We start from the raw sequence: 23,141 nt of genomic DNA on the forward strand, positions 1-23,141 counted from the left end.
GGGAGGCTGGGATGGACATTTCCAGGTTGATTCAGCCTGTAGAGGTGTAGAATCAAGATAACTAGATGGGGGTCCTTCATAATCTAGCTCTGACTTCTCTTTCCAGACAAACCCTGTTCTCTCCTTTACATATTGTGGCATTTGGACCCAACTTTCTGTTCCCTGAATGTGATATTCCCCCTGCCTCTCTACCTTTTGCACAGGCTCTGTCGCTGTTGCCTGACATGCTCTCCCTCCTCAGCCCGACTTTGTTGGGTCCTTGGCTTCCTTCAAAGCGTACCCCAGGTGCTACCTTTAGGACACCTTTCTTGATCCTACAGCTTGGTGCCACCTCCTACCCAGATGCCTTTCCTGACCTCTCCAGTTGTTAGTGGGCTTCACCTCCAGAATATATCTAATTCCTCTTCCATATGATAGCCCTTCAAAGTCTTGAAGACCATCATGTCTTCTTGTCCTTTATCACCTCCCCCTTAAATTTTCTCTTCAGAGCTACACATCCTCAGAGTCTTCAGCTAATCCTCATATGGCATGGCCTGTATCTTCTCACATTTTACAGATAATACTGAGACCCAGCGATGTCTGGATTTTACACCAATAGCCACGTTCCCCCCACCAAAAAAAACACATGTATAGTTTCATATATTCTTACCTGTGTACCTCTTGTTTTGATCTGGTAGAATGCCCTCCCTAAAGGCAGGGTCAGTTTTGTTTTCCTATCCCTGGAACAACACCTGACACAGAGTAGGTATTCGGTGGTAAATACTTGTTGAATTGTTGAATAGGGCAGAAGGTGGCTTTGAGATGGAGCCTTTTCTGCTTGTGAATCACTTTTCTCCTGAGAATTCATTCCCAAGTGTATTCAGACTCCTAGACTCCTTTTCTCTGAGCACTGTCAGCAACGTCTCCACAAACAAAGATGCCAGGGCTTCTGGCCCTCTAACCCAGGGGTCAGCAATGTTTGCATCATCACTGACCACGCCTTGGTTTATTCACCTTCTGGAGCAGGGGAGGGGGGCTTATGGAATGGAAGCTTATTCTGTGAGCAGAAGTAAACATTTCTATGTTCAGGGATAGGATAGGGCTGTGTCCAGAGTCAGAGTTGAGAGCTGAGAGGGTCTGTAGGGATCATCTGTCTCTAGAATCTTAAGAGGTCTGTTCCAGCCTAGACCTGGAAAGGAATCCCTGCAGCATCACCGCCAGCCTCAGCTTGAAGATCCTCACTACCTTATGAGGCAACCCATTCCACTTTTGGATGGCTCTCATTGTTTAGACATTTCTAATTGTTAGGAAGTTTTTCTTTCTGTTCTCTGGGGCCAAACAGAATATATTTATTTCCTCTACCATGTGACACCCCTTCAAGTTCGTAAAGACAGCTATCATATCCCCTTAAATGTTCTCTTCCAAGCTACCCCAGAGCCTTCCTCTTCCACTTGCCTCTTCTCACATATTTTACAGCTAAACTAAGCCCAGTAGATTTCTAGGTCCTACCCCAAGTCCTACTGTGCTATATATATATATCTCTGGCCCTGGAATAATAGGTAAGTCCATAATAAAGTGCTTAGAGATCCTCAGAATCAAAGGTACAAGAGGATTTTATTATTAACCCAGAGATAATTTGAGGTATGAATCCTTCACCCCCAAGGGGCTCAGGAGGCAGAGGCAGATGGGCCTTCTTCATCTCTCTTAGTCTTGAGTTCTCGAGGAAGCATCAAATCTTGGATCATATTGTAGGTCTCACATTGTGGGGGAAAGGAATTTTTCTGATAGAGAAAGGGGAGAAGAAAAGATGCTGATTAAACCTCAGTTCAATATATTTCCCAGGAGTGAAGCCCTGCAATAAGGGAATAGTAGGATTTGGTTATGAAAGACACCATTTCATTTTTAAAAGTGAATAGAAATGAGCTGACCCTGCAGCAGAAGCAATGGAAGCTAGGTTACGGAAGGACTTCCTGACATGAACTGGGAGTAGCATCTCGTTTCTTGAGGGTTGGGACAAAGAAGAGAGATGGGCCCCAGTAGACTAAGGGTAGGATTCCAGTACAGGGGAAGTGATTCATGCTCACCCCTAGCATCAGTTTTACCAGTCCTAATGGGCCTTTTGTTGGGGTCTTGGGTTTGGTGTACTTCACTTGATATTGGACAGCACTGAGGAAGCCTCTCAGACCTGTTTCTGTGATTCGATTCCCTAAAAGCATAAACAAGAAGAAAATGTTGCCTTTCAACACTGCCTCACTCGCTAACTGTTCCCAATCTAGGCCCTCACTTCCTCAGATAGGCCTCATTCATCCTCCTGGGTCATCCTTAATCCCAAATAATTTACAGCGCTGACTGCCCACCCACCCCATTCCTAAGCCCCTCTCCATGTCTATCTCCTTCCAGCCTCGAGTCTTGATCTGAAGACACACTGTATCTGTGGCACACTACCCTGGTTATTCATGGAGGCTGACTCCAGATGGGAATTGGGAATGGGGAAGAAAGGATTTTTGGTCCCTCTTGATGATGACAAGGCTTTGAGGTGCCAGAGAAAGACGCTGAACTTCTTACTTTGGGAGTCAGGAGAATTGGATATACTTACGAATAAGATTGAGATGCATAAGAACTTTGTTTCCTGGCAAGAAAACCTTCCCGTTTTTATGCTCTGCCTGCTCTAGGAGAGGATTGAGGATCTCGGTGGGCTCAGGCATTAGCTGTTCAGACAGGAGGCAAAAGACAGGATTATCAGGCAGTCCTTTTCACCCATTTTGACTGCCCTCTCCGGGCACAGTTTCATCCTTGGTACTGCTGGAAGGAACTAGAGGAAGGGAAAGTTATGGGGCCCTGTCCTTGGGAAGTTCAGATTCCACTGCAAGAGACAAGTTGCACACACCCAGGATCCAGAAGGAGGTTAAGGGCTGGATACCTAGCCTTTCAAAACATCTTTGCATATCAGGAATGGGAAGATCAGAGGGAGTCAGAGCTGATGAAGGAAGTCATTTCAGAAAAATTTCCTGAAATTGGCAGAAGTGATAAGGAGGGGAAATAGGAAAGGGGATAGATAGGAAAAAAGGGAGGCATTTAGGAGGGGGCATAAGTGCCTAGGGCTCTGGTTTTCCACAGTCCTATGGATAGCCAGAGACAAACAGTGGTGTCCCCTCTCCCCAGGGGTTGAGTTTGGATTGTATTAGTAGATGTGGGGAAAGGGATTGCATTCTGGTCTTGAAGTAGAGTTAGTGGGATGATGGAGATAGTAGGTTCCATCTTCATCCACAGAGCATCGCCAGAGTTACATAGCCAGCAATGAAGAATACTGGTGAAAGGGTAGGAAGATTGAAACTGAAATGGGGGGCAGGGGGCGGGGAAGGGTTGAAGGAAAAAATGGGAAAATGGTTAGTGGCTTGTTTTCTTCTATAGAAGGCGTGAGAAAAAATGGAAAGGGTTGTGGGGTGGAGACTAGTTAGTTGGAGAAGACCCTGATAGGTGCTGAGGGGAAGAAGAGAGGAGAGTTGTGACTGAGCCATGAGGTTCTGCTGGAAAGGCACCAAAGGCTCTCCGGTGCTGATTTCCATTCCTCCCTTTCCCCAATGAGAGTAAGCAGTTTCCAACCTTCTTCTGGATCACTTCGGACTCAGCAAAAAGACTTCGCTTCTCCTTGGGCCCTATCTTGGACCCCCTTCCCCGACCAGGCTTCTGTTCTGGGATGCTTAGTTCTGATGGGTGGGGAGAGAGGGTCAGAGGTGAAGTTCTAGATCCTCGAAAACCACCTCTGCCCCTTTGAGAAGACAAGGGGTCTTAGAAGTGTCAGACTAAGGTTCAGTGAAGACTGAGCTCGGGTGAGGGCAATAGGTATAGTTGAGAGAGCAGTGGCATCTAGGCCTGGCAGAGCTGCTAAATCATATGACATTTTTTTTTTTTTTTAAGGCAGTTAGGGTTAAGTGACTTGCCCAGAGTCACACAGCTAGTGAGTGTCAAGTGTTTGGTCTGAGGCTGGATGTGAACTCAGGTCCTCCTGACTTCAGGGCCACTGTGCCACCTAGCTGCCCCAATCATATGACTTCTTAACATGTCAATTTTCCTCTTTGTAGGGAATGATAACTAGATGTTCCAAGGTTTCTTCCACATCTAGCATGTGGAACTGATTGAGCCCTGACCACAGGGGAGGACAGCCCTCTATCCTTCCTTCAGGAGGTGAGGTCCTAGTGAAAGCACCAGATCCCAAGCATCCTGTATCGGAGGGAGAATGAACAGAATAACTCACTCCCTTTAGAACTCTTGGAAGAATCTTCTTTCTTTGGGACATTCTGTGTGGGGGATAGCCCAGACCCAGGCTTCTCCTCTTTCTTGGCTACTTCCTGCAACAGTAGGGGAAAGATAATAAAGCTCACATTTATATAGCACTTTAAAACTTACGAAGCACTTTACTCAGGATAGCCCTGGGAGGGAGGTAGTGTAAGTGCTATCATCCCCATTTTTAGAGGCGAAGAAACCAGGTCAGAAGTGAGAAGCCTTGCTCAGGATTACATTGCTGTAAAATGCTGGAGTCAGGCTTCAAACCCAGGTCCCTACTGACTCTAGTTCAACAGTCTGTCTACCACATCAGGGGATTCCAACCTTTTTTTAGGCCCTTTACTCAGCTTTTAGTAAACATTCTGATACTTATTATTCAATATAAGAGGAAATAAATTCTAGGACTTAAAATACACATAAGAAACAAAGTAGATTAATTTTCATAGGACAATAGTTAATTATAAAATAGTCCCTGTAGTCCCTTGACAAACTTTGCATCCCTTTTGGGTAGGGGTAAGAGTGCCCCAGCTTGGGAAAAACCCCTGACCAAAGCCCTGACATTGGGAGGCTTTTCAGTTTCTCGAAGTCTGGGATCCCCCTAACTGTGCTGTTGCCCCTGAAGACCTCTTGAGGTTCTGGGGTTTTTCCAGGGCCAGAGTAGGATACTAGGCCAAACTGCCACTTCTCAAATTCTCTCTCCTGGAACAGACAGACAGACACACAAACAGGCACAGTTAGGAAACACTCTTTCTGTGCTCCCTAATTCCGCCATCATGAGAGACCTTCTCCTTCTTCTTGCTCGATGCACCTTTGATGGTCTTGATTCCCTGAAGCTTGTCAATGGCCAAAGTACTAGTAGCTCCCAACAGAGGCCGGTCTCGTTCTCCATGGCGGGAGGAACTGGGCTGTGGGAAAGGGCAGAAAGGCAGTTGTTACCCCTTAATCCACTCAGGGAAGAGGTACCTACCTTCCTGAGTAGGGGGCCTAGCTGGCAATGGAGACCAACCAGGCTCCACAACTGTTAGATCTATAAAATGCTTTGAGATCCTTTTGCTGAAGACAGGAGGGTGGTGGGGGTACAGCTAAGATTTCTAGATTGCTAGAAGAGGAAGAAATCTTAAGAGATCAGCTAGTTCCTTATTGTACAGATGAAGAAATTGAGGCCTGGGGGTCGGGGGTGGGGAATGGAGGGAGACCGGCCTGCCTAAGGTCACAGGGTAGTAGGTAAAACCAAAGTCAATTCTTCAGGGTTAGGTGAGACAGGGACCAGAGCATTTTAATGGGGTCCAGTTAGGCTCTGAAATACTGAACGGGGATATGAAAGGAGATGACATAAAAAGAAGGGACCAAAACCACAAAGGGATGAGTGAAGGTTTAAGGGTGTAGAAGACTTCAAGATCCCATTAGAGTGTGAGGGACAAGATGGCCCTCTGTTTGAGGCCCCCCTGCCCTGAGCTTGTGGGAGGCACTGAATGGATTGACTTCAAGATTTCTCTGCCCATCTGGATCCCTCACCGATGGCCTTGATATTCTTGTTCGGTCCTGAGCCCCCTTTTCAAGCATAAGTCGCCGGCGTTCCACCACCTCCGTGTGTGTTAGTTCAAAAGGCTGCAGCACCTGAGGCAGGAGGCAGGTGGTGGAAGATCAGGGCTCCTTTGGTATCCAACATATTCCTTTCCAGATGGGACCCCTGCTTCTACCCACCTCGGCTATCTTCAGTGCACCCTGGTCCTGGATGCGATTGTGGGCCAGAGACAGCCAGAGCAGGGAGCGGTTTAGCCGCAGGCCCTGGGGTAGGGAGAAAGGAGGTGAAAGGGCCTCGAGTCCCCTCCCTGGCCAGGGCTTTACCTCTACTTTCCAGGCCCTAACAACCTCCCTTCCTCACCTCTTGTCTTGTTTCCCACCATGTCCTGGTCTTGCTCCCTCCAGTCTCCCAGAACTCTTAACTGTATTTCCTCATGGTCCCTTCTTCCTTCTCTCTGGTCCCCAGGACCATGGAGCTCTTCCCCACCCTACTGGGTCCCTATGGTTCTTTTCTCCCTCATGGTCCTACATGAGCCTAGTCTTCACCGAACCGTTTCCCAGTCTCCTCCAGTCCCCCAGTCTCTATTTCCCACACTCTGAAGCCCTTCCTTTGTAGTTCTATGTTCATTGCCTTCAGCCCTGCCCTCCCCAGCTCCTTACGATCCCTCCTCCTCCCCTGACCCCTTAGCTCCTGCCTACCCCTACAGCACAAGCCCCTTTTCTCCCTTCCCCATAGCTCTTCCCTCCAGTCTCCATTCCTTGTAGCCCACCAGTGACCCTGCCCCTCACGTCTGCTATGTAGCCAGCACCCTCATCTCCAATATGGTTGTAGCCCAGGTTGAGAGAGACCAGAGTTCGGTTGCTGGTACGCAGTGTGGACAATGCCTGACCCAGGAACTTTGCACCCTGATCATCGATGTTATTATTCCTCAGGGACAAGTGCGTGATACTGGCAGAAGGAGAACATAAGAAGGAGCGGGAGGCCTGGGACCACCAGGATCAGGGACAGAAAGGCCACAGAGGAATGGGCAAATGGGGTTGGAGGTAGGAAGGCCTCAGAGGTCAAGGGATTCGTGAGGGAACCTGACTTAGGGAAATTCAGGGTCCCAAGCAGTGGGGGGGGGGGGTAATTGTGTCACAGCAGGGAGAGTAGGGCAACAGGGAGAGAGGTCCCTAAGGGAGGGGACTAGGGCATTTCACTGGGGCTTGGAGGGGTGAGATAGAAAATAAGTGAATTAGGCTGAGGCCATCTGAGGTGATGGAGAACATTGAAAAAGGGAATGTCCCCTCTGGCTTAGAAAGCCTGGGATGGGGCAGGATCTAAGGAATGGGAGGAAAGGGAAAAGGCTCACGTGCTTTCCGGGACCATGAGCCTGTGGTAAGACTGTTCCACTATCGGGTTTCCTTCCAGAGACACCTTCCTGATAAGAGATTGGGGAGATCAGTAAAAGCCCAGTGATGGGCAGGAAAGTCTAGCAGTCACAGTGGGAGGAAGGGAAGGGTCTAGGGCAGAAGGAGCCCCTAAGCAGGGTGACTGTGTGCTATGATCCTTGCAAACAAGCCAGAAGCATGTTCGTGGGGCATCCTGATGGTAGGAGAGCAGATGTCCAGCATTTTGCTGACTGATGACAACCCTGTAGGGGTTCAGTAGTATTAGGCTAAGTGTGAGAGGTGCAGATTAGGCTGAGAATTGCCTAAGCCAATTATGAGAAATTTAAAGAACTGTTGACAGTCTAGTTATACTTAATAGGGTCACAAATCTAGATCTAAATGGGACCTCAGAAAGCCCTCTAATCCAAGCCTCTGGTTTTTTCAGATGAAATAACTGAGGTCTAGGGAGATGTCCAAGGTCACATAGGTCATTGGTGGTATAGGCAGAATTTGAACCCAGGTCGTCAGTCTCTGCTGTACCACAAGTCTGCTTACAGCCTGCAGGTGGGATGGGAGTGGAGCTGCAGGTGTCAAAATGGTGAGTTAAAGTGGGAGTTCTCTTTCAGCTGCTGGAGCAAATGAATTGTCTGTTGGGATTCCCTGGCCACCAGAGAATGGCAAGACCCAAACTCTGCCCTCACCTGGAAAGCCTTAAGATCATGATTCTAGAGCTGAAAGGAACCTTTGAGACTGTTGTCTCATCTAGCACTTTATTTTGTAGATGAAGAAACTTGAGGCCCAGAAAGGTTAAGTGAGTTGCCCCGAGATCATACAGGTAGTGACAAAGGTAGGATTTGGACCCAGTTTGCCTCACTCTGAAACATTACTGAGCCCATGTTGAAAGTGTGGCTGGCTGCTCTGCGAGCTGGGATCTGGCCCTTGTAGATAGTGATAGGGAAATGCTTCTTCAAGTCTAGGAGTTCCCTGTAGTGTCCCAGAGTGGAGCCAAGGTCAGTTGCAAATCAGTCCCTCAGCCCCTACTGCTGGAAGGCTGTGCTTTCCAGAGGATGCTCTTGCCTTTCTCTTCCCTGGGATATTTCTTATCCTTGAAACAGTTTGTCCTCCCAAGCTGTTTAAACTTTTCTATTTAGAGGTATGAAGGTAGGGGGAGCTCAGGGCCAGGGTACGGTTAAAATGACCAAGGTGCCCTCTCCTCCCCTCCATTACTGCGGCGTCCCCAGGGGAGGCCAAATGTCAGCAGCTGAGATGAAAAAGACTGGGTATCAGCAAAAATAGGTTCCACTTCCTCCTTTCACACCAACTCCGTTTCCTCCTTTCCAAAATAAGGGTGTTGGCCAATGCGATCCCCACTACCCCTTCCAGCTCTCACAGCCTGCACCATCTGGGAGATCTGGGTTCCATTTGACTGCCTCAGGTCAGCCTCAATCTCAGTGAGATTCAGGCAAACTTCCCTTGGTGACTGGGCCCATCTCTTCGCCTTTCTGTGCCCCTAGTTTTCTCGTCTGGATTCAGTGGTCTCTAAGGTTCCCCTGGAAGATCTAACATGATAAATTGAAGGTTGAGGACGGTTGGCTTCAAGAACTCTTTCACTTCCAACTATCTCTTTTATGTAAATTTTATGACTCCCTGTCATCATTCAATTTCTTGAATATCAAATGTGAAGAAACAACTGACCTTAGCATCTAGTTATCAAGAATAATTAATTTAGGGGCAGCTAAGTGGCAAAGTGAATCAGCCCGGGAGTCAGGAAGACCTGAGATCAAATTCGGCCTCAGATACTAGTTGTGTGACCCTGGGCAAGTCACTTAACTCCAATTGCCTCAAAAAAAAAGTTAAGAATAATTAATTTAATAAGAGACTACTAAATTACCTATTTCTGAGCTTTCCAGGGATGGGTAGACACCCTAGCAGCCTTGGGGTATCCTGGAGTCTCCATCGTCCTCTATGTAGGCTGCTGTCCAGCCCGCTTCTCCAGCTGAGGGGGCCTTTCATATTGAATATCACGACTGTTTTGTGGTGATTAGTCTCAGGTACAATAATTCCCAGGGACTACCAAGGAGTACAAGTCAGGAGACTTGTCTTTGTGTAAGTGATTTGGGGGAAAGGTCCTATCACAGGTAGCTAGCCACCTTATACCAAAGCCCCTAGGTAATCAGTGGTCATGATTTATCAGTTCAGGACCTATCCAGTTTCTCACAGGCAAATGAAGTTGAATCAACAGAAAATTAGAGTAATAGCGTTGCCAAAGTAATAAAATTAATATCTCCCTCACATTTTTTTTATTTTTGCTGTCTTAAAAAAGAAAATCTATTAAAAAAAGAAATTGTTGTATTTTACTCTCTGTCCTCACATTCATTCTCTCACTATACATGGTGGGGCAGTGTGTGTTGTTATTCCCATGTTACAGATGAGAAAACTAATGTCCAAAGAGGCATCACACAGCTAGCTTATGCCAGAGCTGGGAAGAGAACCAAAATCTGCCTCCTGCCTCCACAGTAACAGTGTTGTAGGCTCTCTTCTGTCTCTTAGATCTGTAGTTCTTAACCTGAGGTCCATGAACACTCAAGTGACCAAATCCTGGATAGATTTCTGGGGGTCTGTGACCTTGGATGGTTAAAAAAAAAAAAAAAATTACATCTTCGTTTTCACCAATCTCTAACTGAAAAAAAAAAACAAAACATTTCCTTCCATTATGATTAAAATAAAAAAAAAACATTATAAGAATGGGTCCAAAGACTTCACCAGAGTGCCAGAGAGGCTCATGACATTAAAAAAAAAAAAAGTTTAGACCCCTGCTCTAGACTTTTGTGGATTTTATCATCTCTCATGAATTTTTAAGATCATAGATTTAGAGCTGGCAGGGACCTCAAGCCATCTAATCCAAATCCTTCATTTTATAAATGAGGAAACTGAGGCCCATGGAGGTCCACTGTGCTTTTCATCACAATGAGTTGCTGGTTTTTTTTTTCTTTTTAGGTAATTGGGGTTTAGTGACTTGCCCATGGTCACAGAGCTAGTAAGTGTCACGTATTTGGTCTGAGGCTAGATTTGAACTCAGTTCCTTCTGACTTCAGGGCGAGTGCTCTATCCACTACACCACCTAGCTGTCCCCTGAGTTGCCATTCTTGTTTAAAAAGAACCAGCCTTGGGGCTTCCAACAGACTATGTAGAAAAGGGGAACTAGTTGGCAGTTGGGAAAGAAAAGATTCCCTGAGATTCCAATCTGGAAAATTCTCAAGCTGAGGGAAGGATAATTGGGCCTGGAGCCAAGGGGAGAGAACCCAGAGACCCACACCTCTCCATGGGATAGGAAAACCCAGGAAAAGGACCTTGGGGCTGGGATCTAGGAAGAAGTTGTATGACTGTCTTCTGCAAACTTCCTATCACAGTTGGTATTTTCTGTTTCATCTCATCTTTTTCGTAAAAATTCTTTAAAAAACCCAAAAACTTTCAACATTTAACCTCTCTATGGCCTCATTTTCCTTCTCTATAAAATGGGAGATTGGACTTGAGGTTTTGTGATTTTCAGTGTGAAGGCAAGGAATTTCCTGTCCAGAGGGCATGTATTGGGGTAAAAGGAAGGAAGGATCAAGAAAGAAGCTTGTTCCTTTCAGAGCTACCGAGCAGGGCATCGAAAATTACTTGGTCCAATTATGTTTTGCACATGAGGAAACGAGCTCGGAGAAGAGTCAGGATTTGAACCCAGATCTTCTTAGGGAAGAGGTGTAAAGGAGAATTGCTACCAGCCCCCTACCTGCCTACCAGTTCCCAGCCCTCCGCCTTGCCCCATTCCCATCTGCTGGAGGACAGGACTTCTCCCTGCCCTTTTCTGCTTACTTGAGAGTGGAGGCACAGGTAGGGATGAGGGCAATGAAGGTGGTCAAGGTCTCATCCGTCAGCCCCACTTTCCACATGCTGAGGTACAAGGGAAGGACGTAGGAAGACTATCAGTTCAGACATCCAGCAACCGAGGACCCAAGCATGGTAGTCCCTTCCCCATCCCCTACAGGCGCAGAACGTCCTTCCAAACTCTCCTCTAGACATTCCCATCCATAACACCCCGTTACTCTTGTCCTTGATTAGCCCTGGCCTCACCAGATCTCCCTGAGGATCCTATACTCCTCAAAGTGCTCCAGTTCTACCCCCCTCCCCTAGTCTCCCTGCTTGTTCCTTAGGAATCTCCCTTTCCTATCAATGACCCTGGGAGGTAGGTGCTATTATGATCCTCATTTTACAGTTAAGGAAACTGAGACAAACAGGTGAAATGATTTGTCTAGGGTCATGTGGCTAGTAAGAGGCAGGATTAGAACTTGGGTCTTCCTGACACTCCCTCCCCAAGAATCTGGCTCATTTTTTACTCCCGGGATCCACTCTCCTCTCACTCTTCAACACTTCTCCCTTCAGCCCTTTTTGGGAGTTCCTCCCCCCTCCTCAAAATCTCTCCCCTATCCCTGAGAGGGCCCTCCCTCACTTGATGGCCTGCAGCTGGGTGAGAGAGGGCAGACACTTGCTGAAAATACCCAGAATTGGTTCTGCCAGTCTCCAACCTGGAAGGAGATAGGAGGCTGAAGCCTGAGTAGAAAGGGTTAAATCCAGGGGCAGGGGACGGAGGAGGGAGGCTCACCTCGAATGAAGATTTCCAGAACTGTCTTGGGGTCATCTTGCTCCAGCTCCACCTGGATGGTGGGCCGGAAGAAGGCATACTTGGTTTCAATCTGGAGGAGACTGTTTTGGCTACAGGAGGCAGAGACCCGCTGTTCCTCCACTGTGGACATGTGGGTAGGGGATCTTAATCATCCCTTCCGCTCCCCACCTTGTCCTCCACCCCCATCTCACTCTAGCCTTTTCAGGAATGCCCAAAGGAGGTGAGTCTATTAAAGGACCCTAGATGGAGGGCTAAAAGGAACCCTACACATAACTGAGTCCAATCGGTTTACAGATGAGGAAAACCTCATCTATACATCTGTAAAAGATGATCAGAAAAGGTCAGGTGATCTTGCGTGTCTGTGCAAGGTTCATACAAGTAGCAAGTGTCCAATCTCCAAGCACTTTATTCCTTGGGGTTCTGAACCCCAGGATGCAGAACTTTTGAAGATGCAGAGAAAAAAAAATTTAGAACAGCTAGGCAAGAGAGCCTAGGTATACCTATCTCCCAGCCTGCATGGGGTTGTGAGCAGGAGAGATGGGGAAATAGCAGAGAAAGAGTCATCTAAGTCCCTTAGTCGTCATCATCATGATCACTAATATTTGCATAGTCTCTGGAACCCAGGACCAGCCTGATAGGGAGGCCAGGGGGCATTGTCAAAATGGCACAGGCCTGTCTGAGACTGGACCAGCCTGGAGAGACGGGGATGGTGAGAAAGGAGGAACTGAGTAAGTTCACTCACCCACCAGCTTTTCAGAGGTGAAGGTAGGGCGGCCATGATTGCGAGCAACAACTTTGGGGAAATCTGTGTATCCTGAACGAGTACAGAGTTCAACAAAGTCCTGTTCCAAGATTCCCACACATTGATATTCCTCTACAGGAGGGAGAGAAGGGAGAGAGATGAGCTTGGACCTCTGCGATGGTGCATGTTGTCCACCAGGAGGAAGCAAAGACCAGGTATCCCCACTACAGCTTTGTCTTACCATTTTTTCCCCCGGTCCCCTTGTTTCTTCATCTCCCTGCCCTATCCTATCCTATCCTCTGCAGCTTCTTCACCCCCTGCCCTTCTAGTCTGTCTCCTCATCCTCTGCCCCTCTCCCCTCTGTTTCCTCATCCATCACCCCTCTCCTAGTCTGTCTCCTCATCCTCTGCCCCTCTCCCCTCTGTTTCCTCATACACTGCCTCTCTCCCCAAAGATCTCCCCCTACCTCCTCATTTCCCCAAAGGTCATCCTGAGTCTTCTGCAACCTCAGAGCCCTGCTCTGGGCAGGGACAGTGAGCTCCTGGAATAGGAGTCAAATGACCAGGTTCTAGTCCTGGTTCTGCTAATAACTTTCTGTAGGAAAGTTATTTCATCAAGTATTTACTGTGCGCAGGCTATGTACCTGGCACCATAGTGGGTAGAGAAGGAAATGGCAAGGTAACTAAGATCTCAATCAGTCCAACAGCTTACAGTCTAGTCCGAGAGGTAAGACAAAATTCAAAGAAATATTCAAATAAAAAGACAGTACAAAGCAGGATGTGAGGTGCCCTAGGACTCCACCAAAATTTACTAGGCCCAAGTGTATTGTACACAGAGCACAGCGCTAGGTGTTAGGGGATATAAAAAAATTTAGATACAATGTGATCCCTGCTCTTAAGGAGTTTACAGGTCAATCTAACAGGCTTCTTCCCCTTACTACCTGTGTGATTTGAAGCAAATAAACAACTTTGCCTTTCTAGTCCTCAGTTTCCAATCTGTAAAATCAAAGACTAGGACCAGATAGCCTGTAAGGAAAGCCTTTTCCAGCTCTTATGAATTCCATATAGGAGTTCCAAGGATCAGCCTGTCTTGGATTGGGGGTAATCAAGAAAGGCTTCCTGGAAAAAATGGCATTTGAGTCGGGCCTTGAAAGATGGGTGAGATTTGGACCAATACTGGGAGGGTGAGGGTAGAAGACAGTGCAGATGTGAACAGATAACATGCCAGGGTGGGAATGTACCACAATGATTTGGGAGGCAGTGAAGCAGCCAGTTTGGCTGGAGGAGAGGATTCATATAAGGCAGTAATGGAAGATGAGGAAGTCACTTAACCTCTCCAGCCTTAGTTTCCTCCACAAGACATTGAGGCAATTAACAGATGACAGATAATGAACAGGAATGTCTTGAAAAGTTAAAAGCCTTGAACACGTGGGAGGTGCGACAGGTGAGCTTTTAGGCTCTAGAGCTGAGGGTGGTCTTAGACCTCACCTAGCCCAAATCCCTTTTACAAATGAGTGTGCAGTAGGTGATGAACCTCTCCCTAAGAAGGTGTCTTTGAGATTATAATATAGGAAATGTCTGTCAAATAATGATACTTTAGGAAAAAAAAAAAAAGGCAGACCAAATCTTTACAAATGAAGGCCTAGAGAAGTTAATTGAACTACACAGCTAGTTATTTAGCATAAGATTTAGAATTTGAACCCAGGGGCTTTGAATCCTAATCCACGGCTCTGCCCACTACACCACACTTCTGGTCAGGAGCCTCTGTGTGCCCCGGTACATTGTTTCCCTCTTTCTCTTATTTTCCTCCTCCCCTTTAAGTCATACCTGGATTTTTTGGCTCCTCCTCACCCACAGGCGGTAGGACAGGTGGCGGCTTCTCCTTTATCACCCTGTCTCCTTTCTTGACCATCTTGCCCCCGACATCGGAGGCTTTGGGTGCTGGGGAAATGTGGGAGAGGGGAGACCTGGTTGAACCCATCCCTCTTTATCCCTCATAGGAGTCGAATTCCACTTTGGTCCTAGAGACTTGAGGGTCTCTCTTTCCCAACCCTCCTTCCCTCCAAATACTCCTATTTCCCAGCCCCTCTCTCAGACCGTGTGTTGGGGGCTAAGGGAAGGAATGACAGACAGACAGACAGACAATCAGTCGTGTCCCCATCTGAGCCGGAGAGCTCAATGGAGAGTCACCCGAAATGGCTGCAACAGAACGAGATTGGAAGGAAAGGATGGAGGAGGGGACAGAATGGGGGAGGTCGATGGGGAAGGGGAGAGGCTGGAAGAGAAAGGAACTGAGGAAAAGCTGAAGGGGAAGGGTCTGGGCGAAACTGGAGGGGAGATGGGAGGATTCAGGACTGGGTGAGGCTGGAGTGGACCTGGCTGGGGGAGGTGGGGGAGAAGAGAAGCCGAATGAGGTTGGAGGGACTGGGGCTGGGGCTGGGGCTGGGGTAGAGTGGCGGTGGAGGGTCAGAGAGAGAAGCGGAAGATTCTCAACTCTCAGAGACCAGGGCAGAGTCAGAGAGACTGGGGGAGGTGGGACGGAGGAGTTCCTGGGAATTGGGGCTCGGAGGAGGTTCACTCTCTGACTCCCGACCTGCACCCCCAGCTCCTGTGCGTCCCTTTTTCTCCAGGACAACGGGACTTGAGCCAAGGAGGCTGTCGGGTGGGCGGACCAGGAGACAACTGCGAGTCGCTCGCGCGGTCTGCAGAGAGCGCTGCGGTGCCGGGAGCGCCTGTCGAGCAGCTGCCTCAGAGCGCATGCGTGTCTATCTGTCTCGGCTTCGGGACCGGGCGGAGCTGGCACGAGGCTCTCTTAGGTCCCCGAGGCAGCGGCGCTGGTGAGTGACAGGGACCTGGGCAGCCGTGAAGGGTCCAGCCCGTGGTGGAGCTCTGAGCATCGACTGATCTTAGATCGATTGATCCATGAAGGGGCTTGGAGACTCAGTTAATTAAACAGTTAATGAGTTAATGAGATCCCAGCCCCAGGGGGCTCCGCCCTCGGGCTTCAAGCCGTCACCCCCACCTCTTCAGAGGTCGCGCCCCGGGCCCGCAGCCCTCCCTCCCCCTAGAGCCCAGGCCCATCTCCTCCGAATCAAAGATGCTCAGGACCACGAGAAATCCAACAACTTTATTTACAGACACAGGACAGGATTCCCCATTGGGGAATCCCAGGCTTGGGCTGAGGGCTTGGGAAGCAGTAGCAGAGCAGGAGAAAAACCCTGGCATCCTGCTGTCCAGTCCCCCAAAGTCGATGGTGGTTGCCCTCACTCTCCTAGACCCAGGAATCCTGGCTCCTAGCTCCTTTTCTCTTCAGCCATCCGAGGGCTGCCTCCAAGGTGGGGGGATGGAAGAGGGGTTTCAGAACCCGGGCATCCCTGAACCTCTTTCCCTCCAGGAATGGTGTACCCCCTAATAACTCAAGAGGTAGGGAGGGGAAGGTGTGTGCTATGCGTTAGGTCCTTCCTCAGTTTCTGGGCCTGGCCATGTGTGTGTGGGGGGGCTATCTCCGAATGCTCCTCCATCCGTTCAACGATCCTGTCGCAGCCTCGGGGGTGAGGGGGGGTGTCGGACAGGGGGCAAGTCATAGTGTCCCGGGATGTGACTGTTCTTAGGGGAGTCATAATGGCCTGGGGGAAGACCTGGTGGGATGGAGGGCTGAGCGTCCCCGGCGACGAAATCTGGCGAAGGGAGAAGAAGCAAGGATTGTATATGAGAGATCTGTAGCCCAGCCCCCCTCCCCACTCTGGGTCTTCTTCCTAATCAATTTCCATCGTCCTCTCACTCTTTCCCCTTCCTTCTATTGCTTTCTATTCTCTCCCTTCTCTCCTCTCTCCTGGTCCCTGTCTTGGTCTTCTGGATAGCTAATAAGGTCCCAAGGACACACATTATTTGCACCCCCTACCCCGTCCTCACCCCATTAATTACTTTTGTTGGAACCACATAAAAATCTCAGAGTAAATTCTCACCGTCATTTCTACGGTCTCTTCCCACCCCCCGGCTTGATCCTAGGGTGGACCCTGCCTGTCTGGGGACTGTGATTGTTCTCACCAGGGGCTGGCGGGTTCGGCTGCTCGTAGGTGCCACTGTCCCTCTGGCTGTCAGGGCTTCGAAGTCTTTGACTCTTCCGTGGCTGGGGCACATGCCTGCGTGGTGGGCTGGGCTCTCGCAGGGCCTCAGTTGCAGCACTCGAGGGACCTTTCATTTCCATGTAGCTGCCCTCGCTGGCAGGGCCCAGCAGGCTGGGCAAGTCCCGGATGGTGGCGTAGGGGTTCTCGCTGCACAGGGAGCTTACACTGGCCCTTAATCCCTCTTCTGGGATGGGCCCTGGGGGAGGGGGAGTAAGATCAGGGCTCAACGGAGGTACCCCTCCCCCCCACTCCCAGTCATGCTGCATCCTCCCCCAAGCCTTTTCAGTTTTCAGATCAGCCCGGTGCCCTTTCCTCCATCTGCCAAGTGACTCCCTACCACCCACCCCCTTCCATCTTCCCACTGCGTGTACCTTTAGCATAGAGGTATCCTAGGCCATTGCCAGAACTGTAGCTGTAACGATCCAATAGGCCTCTCCCTGGGGAAAGGGACAGACCCACATCAAGGCCCTTCTTAGAATGTCATAGGAATATCATAGGATTGAGAACTGGAAAAGGCCTTAGAGATCATTGCTATCCAACTCTCTTCCTTTTATAGATGAGGAAACTGAGGCCCAAAGGAAGTTACTTTTTCCTAATATGGAACAAAGCTAGGATCTTCAATCTAACTCAGATCTTCACCCATCACACCACCATGGGGAAGTACATCTACATTCTTCTCCTTCAGAGGGTCCCAGACATACAGATACCCTTACCCTTCACTTATACTGACACAGAATCCCATGGTCTCAGAATAGGATGCTTTTCCCACAGCCACCCTTCCTTCTCCCCTACTTAATACCCAGGTATACAAAATCCCATACCCCTTTCCCGATGCCCAGGGGGGAACTCCTTGTGATGCTTCCAGTCAGCAGGCAGAGTGGCATGGCTGTCTTGCCCATAAGCACCAGGGCGTTCTGGGGTGTGGAGGCTAGCAAAGAGCTGAGAGCCTGGAACCTGGGAAGGTGGTGAATTCAGCATTATGAGAACAGAAGAAGCAGAGTTAGGAAGGGGCCTCAAAGGTCACCTTGTCCAACCTATACATTAACAGGGTTAATGTAACATCCGGGACAAGTGATCATCCAGTCTCTGCTCAAAGATACCCAGGGCCCATTCCCCTTTAGGGCTCCAGGTAAGGAAAAACATTGGGCAATCAGAGCTGTCCAAATACTTCTGTCCATTGCTCCTAGTTCTACCTTTGGGCCAAGCTGAACAAGAGTATAATCCCTCTTCTACATGACAGGTCTTCAGAAACTGGAAGGCTATAATCATTTTCCCTGGCTGACCACCCCTGGTTTCTTCAGCGGATTCAATCTTCCCACCAAGCTAGTCTCGCTCCTTTAAGCCTGCTCCTCTTCTCCAGCCTCCCCCAAATCCCAAACCTAATGAAGCCTTCCTCCCACTCCCAACTCCATTTTCCCAGGTACTGACCTTGTTAGGGGGTGGGGGAGTGGGAGAGCACTGGGACAGTGTGTGATAGCTGGGGTTGGAGTAATAGTGACTGTAGCTTGGCGGGACATCTGGACAAGACAGAAGAACCAGGGTAGGGACAGGGTCAGAACTCAGGTAGGGGGATGAGGTAGCCTGTGGTGTAGAGAGGGAGCCCCTTCCCTGGGGATGAGGCAGAGGGAAAAGAGAGATCCATGGGACGGAAGACAAGCAGCCAGATGGGACAAATTCCAAGATCCCATTGTCCAGCCTCTCTCTTACCCATCCTGCTCACTCTGCCTTTGCATCTCATATGTAAAGAACAGCTTAATCCAGAGAGGGGCATGAGAGTCACAGAATGTGAGAGTTGGAAGAGATCTTTAAGATCATTGCTCTAAACCCCATCCCCCATTTTGCACGTGAGGAAACAGGCTCAGAGAATAGAAGTAATCCATAGAAAGTAACCCAGTAAGATTGTGGCCAAGACAGGACTTGAACCCAGGTCTCCTGAGCCCAGAGGATGGCCTTTGTGCCTTCTTCTTCAGTTTCCTCCACATTCAGGACTTCCCATATCCTCCTGTCCCTCACCTGGGATGACATATTCGGAGCCGTCCAGACGCCCACTGCTGTAGGCTACAGCCAGGTGCTGGTGTGCTTTGCCTTTCTGCCAGTGTCGGTACCCAATGAACAGTGCTACCAGTGCCACAACCAGGGCCCCAAGCACTGCAATGCCAATCACCGCACCCAGTGAGTCATAGGTCACTGGCAGGGTGGGCACCATGGTGAAGGGTTGATCATGGTTCCCTGGGCAGGAAAGGAGAGATGAAGCAATAAGAGGGGGCATTCTGTGTACTGCTAAGAAGAAAGGAGACAGAAGAAAGAACTTTCCTTGAGGGCAGGGACTGTTGTCATCTTTATGTCTGTGCAACCCCAACACCTAATAGTGCTAGGCAAACAATTAGATATTGAATTGAATTGAAGAAACCACCACCCATTCCCAATTTTGCCATGGGTGAGAACTGGAAGGCTGCCCTGAGTGACTCACCAATTTTGCAGGGGGCACCACTGTGTCCTGGCGGACATATACAAGCCCCTGTTTCAGCCTGGCACTGTCCCTCAGGTCCACACTGGCACATCTGGGAGCAGTTAGCACCAAACATGCCTGGAGGGCAACCTAGAGGGATAAGCAAAGTGAGGGGTCAGAGGGATGCAAAGAAATGGGTCCAGGAACACATGTACTTCTCCAAGAAGAAAGACTATTTCTTTCATTTCTGGGAGCAGTTCCTTGAGCTCCTCAATCTCTTTCTGGATTAAACATGGATTGTGTACATAATAGCAAGGTCACGTGGACATTTCCCAAAGCATGTTCCCACTTTCTCATCTGATGAAACATAGTTTGGCACAGAAGGAACTGCTCTTGGAGTGGGAAGACCTGGAGGCAAACCTGCTTTGATATTTTTTAGTTTTATGACTTTGCCTCTCTAAGGTTCAGCCTCCTCCCCTGGAGGTTGGGAATGATGCTTTCACTATTTGTCTTATAGCTTGAGAAGAAAGTACTTTGAAAGCTGTAATGGGCTGTAGAAACAGGGACCATGAAAGCAACTTGGAATTATGCAAATAAGGTGACTAAAATGTCCATACCCTTAGACCCAGAGATTCAACTGCTAGGCTAATACCCCAAGTAGATTATTGATAAAAAAAAAAGAAAGTCTCCACATACCCCAAAATATTTATAGCAGAACTTTTTGTGATAGCAAAGAATTGGAAACAAAATACATGCCCATCATTGGGGAATGGCTAAGCAAATTGTGAAACGTGAATGTATGGAATATTACTGTATTAAGAAATGATGAGTATGATCAATACAGAGAAGTATGGAAAGATCTACATGAACTTATTCAAAGGGAAGCAGAAAGGAAAAACCCCAATAGTATGCCCCATGATTACACCAATATACACAGAAAGAACAACCACAAAACAATCAAAAGTAAATGTTGCAAAATTAGAAAAAACAAGCATGGTTCCAAAGAACAGATATGAGAAGTCCCACTCCATCTCTTTGCACAGGCAGGAGGTCCATGGGTGGTACATTACACATATTTTTCAGTGTATTCATCAGTTTTGCTGGGGTTTTTCTTCTTTTTCTTTAAAAAGGTTACTTGTAATATGGGATGGTTCTTTGGGAGGGAGAGGAGAAAAGTACTGGGGGACATTTGAGAGATGTCTAAAAAAAACATCAGTTAGCACATTGTTTGCCTTCTCAATGGGTATGGGAAGGGCTAGAAAGTTTGGAAACATAAATCTAAAAAAAGAATGTTAAAAATAAATATTTCTTTTTTTATACAGCATTTTTTATTTTTAAATGTTTCTTAAAAAGAAAAAAGATATCAATAAAAATTATGTTTAAAAAAAGGGAAAAAAATGAGCCATGATTATTTGACTATGAGAAGTGCCCTGAGAGACAAACAGGACAACCATAGGGTCCTTCAGATTGGACATAAAGATCATGTAGGGGGGCAACTAGGTGGCGCAGTGGATAGATTACTGGCTCTGGATTCAGGAGGACCTGAGTTCAAATCCCACCTCAGACACATAACACTTACTAGCTGTGTGACCCTGGGCAAGTCACTTAACCCCATTGCCTAACCAAAAAAAAAAAAAAAAAAAGATCATGTGGCCCAAACTCTTCATTTTATGGGGGAGGAAAATGAGACCAAGAAAGGATAAGTGACTTGCTGGAGGTCACACAGCAAGTTTGTGGCAGAGGCAGGTCTACCCTCAGGTCTCCTGACTGTCAATTTACTGCTGTCTCCTCTTCCTCACTCCTTTGATCATTTCATCTATTGTCCATTGGATTCCACATCCTAATAATCCTTGTTATTGATTGAATAATCCATGATATAGATAACTATGTAATCTATATGTGTTCTTTTTGCACTGCCATATCATCAATTTTCTCTACTGTTTGGTTTCAATATCTCCCCTGGATTGGATTAGGAGTTAGTTAGCTTGGAAGTCAAGACATAGATGAGATGATCTCTCCAAAATTACCTTCCTACCCTACCCTACCCTTCCACCATCGTTGTCATCACCACCATTGTTGTCATCATCATCATCGTCATAGTCATCATCATCAATTATCATCATCATAGCTGGCATGTTCATAGTACTTAAAAGTTTGCAAAATGCTTTACACATATTATCACATTTGATTCATCCTGTTGATACCTTCAGAGCAGAGGCGTCCAGTCCAGCCTGGTGGGCAGATGCAGTTTCCCTCCTGAGGTTGGCAGTGCCCGCCATTGTTGCATTGGCAGGGAAAGGCACAGTTGTTGCCCCAGAACCCCAATGGGCATGCTAGAAGGGAAAAAAGGAACCAGTCCAATGAAGGGCAGGCTCAGGAGTCTGAGTCACATCACTCCCTCCATTGAATCCCCTCCCTGAGCCCCCCAGTCACTGTTTCTGTGTGACCTTTGACTGAGACCCCAAAGAGGGTTCTTTCCTCTGTTCTTCCCCCACCCTTGACTCTTACTCACGCTGGGAACAATCAGTGCCAGTCCACCCAGCATGGCAGTGGCAGCTTCCATCGATGGGGTTGCAGGAGGAGTGGTTGGCACATTTGCAGGGGGTACAGCGTTTGCCATATCGACCAGGCTGGCAGGCTGGGGGAAACAATGGAAAGATAGTGGTTGCAGTTGGAGAGAGAAATATATCCTCCCACCTAGTGCCTTCTGTATTCTATATCTCCCTTCCTTCTCTCTCTCTCTCTCCCTCTCTCCTACTGCTCTAGTCAACATTTTGACAAGGGTGGTAGTGGGAAACCAGACTCTTGCTACCCTGCAAAAGTCCACTGATTGGTTCAGAGATAGCACTCATCCCAGTAGACTCCAGTTCCCTTTGCTTCTCTCTCTCTCTCTCTCTCTCTCTCTCTCTCTCTCTCTCTCTCTCTCTCTCTCTCTGTCTCCCTCTCTGGCTTAAGTGACTTGTCCAGGGTCTCACAGCTAGTAAGTGTCCAAGGCCAGATGTGAACTCAGATCCTCCTGACTCCAGGGGCGGTGTTCTACCCACTGTGTCACCTAGCTGCTCCATGTTTCCCTCTCTTACTAGTTTCCCCCTCACCCCATCCTTCAGAGCCCAGGTCAAATCTCTCCTTCATCAGTCTGTCACCAGTCCAAATCAGAGACCCACAAAGATCTCTTCTTCTTCTGAATTCCTACAGTGCTTATAGATCAAGATGAATCTTTGAGATTTTCTCATCCATCCTCCATACAGATGAGCAAAATCCGGCTGAGAAACATTAAGTGACTTTTCCAGAGTTCCAGAAGATACACAGGTATCTTCAGTGAAACAGCTGGGATTCAGACCCAGATCTTTTAAATCCAAAGCAGACATTCTTTCCCCTATATCAATGAGCTGCTCCCACTCACTTGTCTTGGTTTGTTATATCGGTTTTTCTCTTATTTATTCTTTGTGTTCTGATTTGGAGTCAGAAGATATAAATTTGAACCTGCCTCTGTGTGAATGGGAGTGAGTTACTTCCTCTCAAGCTTAGTGTCCTTATTAATAACACCTGGCATTCTATAGTATGTTGGGAGTTACAAATCCCTTTAAATATATTATCTCTTTGAATCACTCTTTTTGCTTTTTGGTGAGGCAGTCAGGGTTAAGTGACTTGCCCAGGGTCACACAGCTAGTAAGTGTCTAGTGTCTGAGATCTGAACTTACATTATCTCTTAGGAGACTCACAAAAACCCTTGGAGGCATGTACTACAAATATCACCACTCTGATTTTACAGATGAGAAAACTGAGGCTCAGAGAGGTTGCAATTTGCAACAGCACATCAGAGGCAAGATTTGAACTGTGGTCTTCTGGATTCTAAGTCAAGCATTCTATAGCTCCACCAGTGGTTTCGGACTCAAATAGAAATAGGGCCACTAATCCCCCATAAGTAAGGATCTCTATGGGCCATAGATTGACTTGGTTTTAAAATGCAAAGTTAAATGTTTTTATTGTGTGTTTCATT

General features: G+C 47.9%; 2 protein-coding genes across 6 annotated transcripts in view; both read right to left on the reverse strand.

Annotated features, from left to right (window-relative positions):
• Nucleotides 1–1,589: 1,589 nt before the first annotated feature.
• LRRC71 (leucine rich repeat containing 71) lies at nucleotides 1,590–15,172 on the reverse strand. 3 transcript variants are annotated; one of them, XM_027871553.1, is made up of 16 exons: nucleotides 15,159–15,172; nucleotides 14,393–14,506; nucleotides 12,567–12,698; nucleotides 11,804–11,944; nucleotides 11,651–11,726; nucleotides 11,017–11,094; nucleotides 7,140–7,208; nucleotides 6,577–6,736; nucleotides 5,968–6,051; nucleotides 5,779–5,880; nucleotides 5,046–5,168; nucleotides 4,235–4,328; nucleotides 3,583–3,686; nucleotides 2,576–2,687; nucleotides 2,064–2,185; nucleotides 1,590–1,760 (listed from the first exon to the last, which is right to left on the reverse strand). In XM_027871553.1, the coding sequence occupies exons 2-16, from the start codon at nucleotides 14,475–14,477 to the stop codon at nucleotides 1,647–1,649; spliced, it is 1,596 nt and encodes a 531-aa protein (XP_027727354.1). In that variant the 5' UTR covers nucleotides 14,478–14,506; nucleotides 15,159–15,172; the 3' UTR covers nucleotides 1,590–1,646. The 3 variants fall into 3 exon arrangements, with proteins under 3 accessions (XP_027727354.1, XP_027727353.1, XP_027727355.1); XM_027871552.1 differs by having other exon boundaries at nucleotides 14,393–15,160; XM_027871554.1 differs by lacking the exon at nucleotides 11,804–11,944 and having other exon boundaries at nucleotides 14,393–15,160.
• Nucleotides 15,173–15,673: 501 nt separating this feature from the next.
• PEAR1 (platelet endothelial aggregation receptor 1) overlaps nucleotides 15,674–23,141 on the reverse strand; it is a 43,585-nt gene continuing 36,117 nt past the window's right edge. For all 3 annotated transcript variants that reach the window (XM_027871368.1, XM_027871369.1, XM_027871370.1), the window contains 9 exons: nucleotides 21,654–21,779; nucleotides 21,346–21,474; nucleotides 19,163–19,291; nucleotides 18,706–18,921; nucleotides 18,121–18,209; nucleotides 17,514–17,646; nucleotides 17,064–17,129; nucleotides 16,613–16,888; nucleotides 15,674–16,242 (listed from right to left, as the gene is read on the reverse strand). In XM_027871368.1, the coding sequence (XP_027727169.1) occupies nucleotides 16,091–16,242; nucleotides 16,613–16,888; nucleotides 17,064–17,129; nucleotides 17,514–17,646; nucleotides 18,121–18,209; nucleotides 18,706–18,921; nucleotides 19,163–19,291; nucleotides 21,346–21,474; nucleotides 21,654–21,779 (1,316 nt within the window). In that variant the 3' untranslated portion in view covers nucleotides 15,674–16,090. The remainder of the gene's footprint in view (nucleotides 16,243–16,612; nucleotides 16,889–17,063; nucleotides 17,130–17,513; nucleotides 17,647–18,120; nucleotides 18,210–18,705; nucleotides 18,922–19,162; nucleotides 19,292–21,345; nucleotides 21,475–21,653; nucleotides 21,780–23,141) is intronic.

This window comes from Vombatus ursinus, unplaced genomic scaffold (assembly GCF_900497805.2).
Source record: "Vombatus ursinus unplaced genomic scaffold, bare-nosed wombat genome assembly UNPS02014798.1, whole genome shotgun sequence".
NCBI lineage: Eukaryota > Metazoa > Chordata > Mammalia > Diprotodontia > Vombatidae > Vombatus > Vombatus ursinus.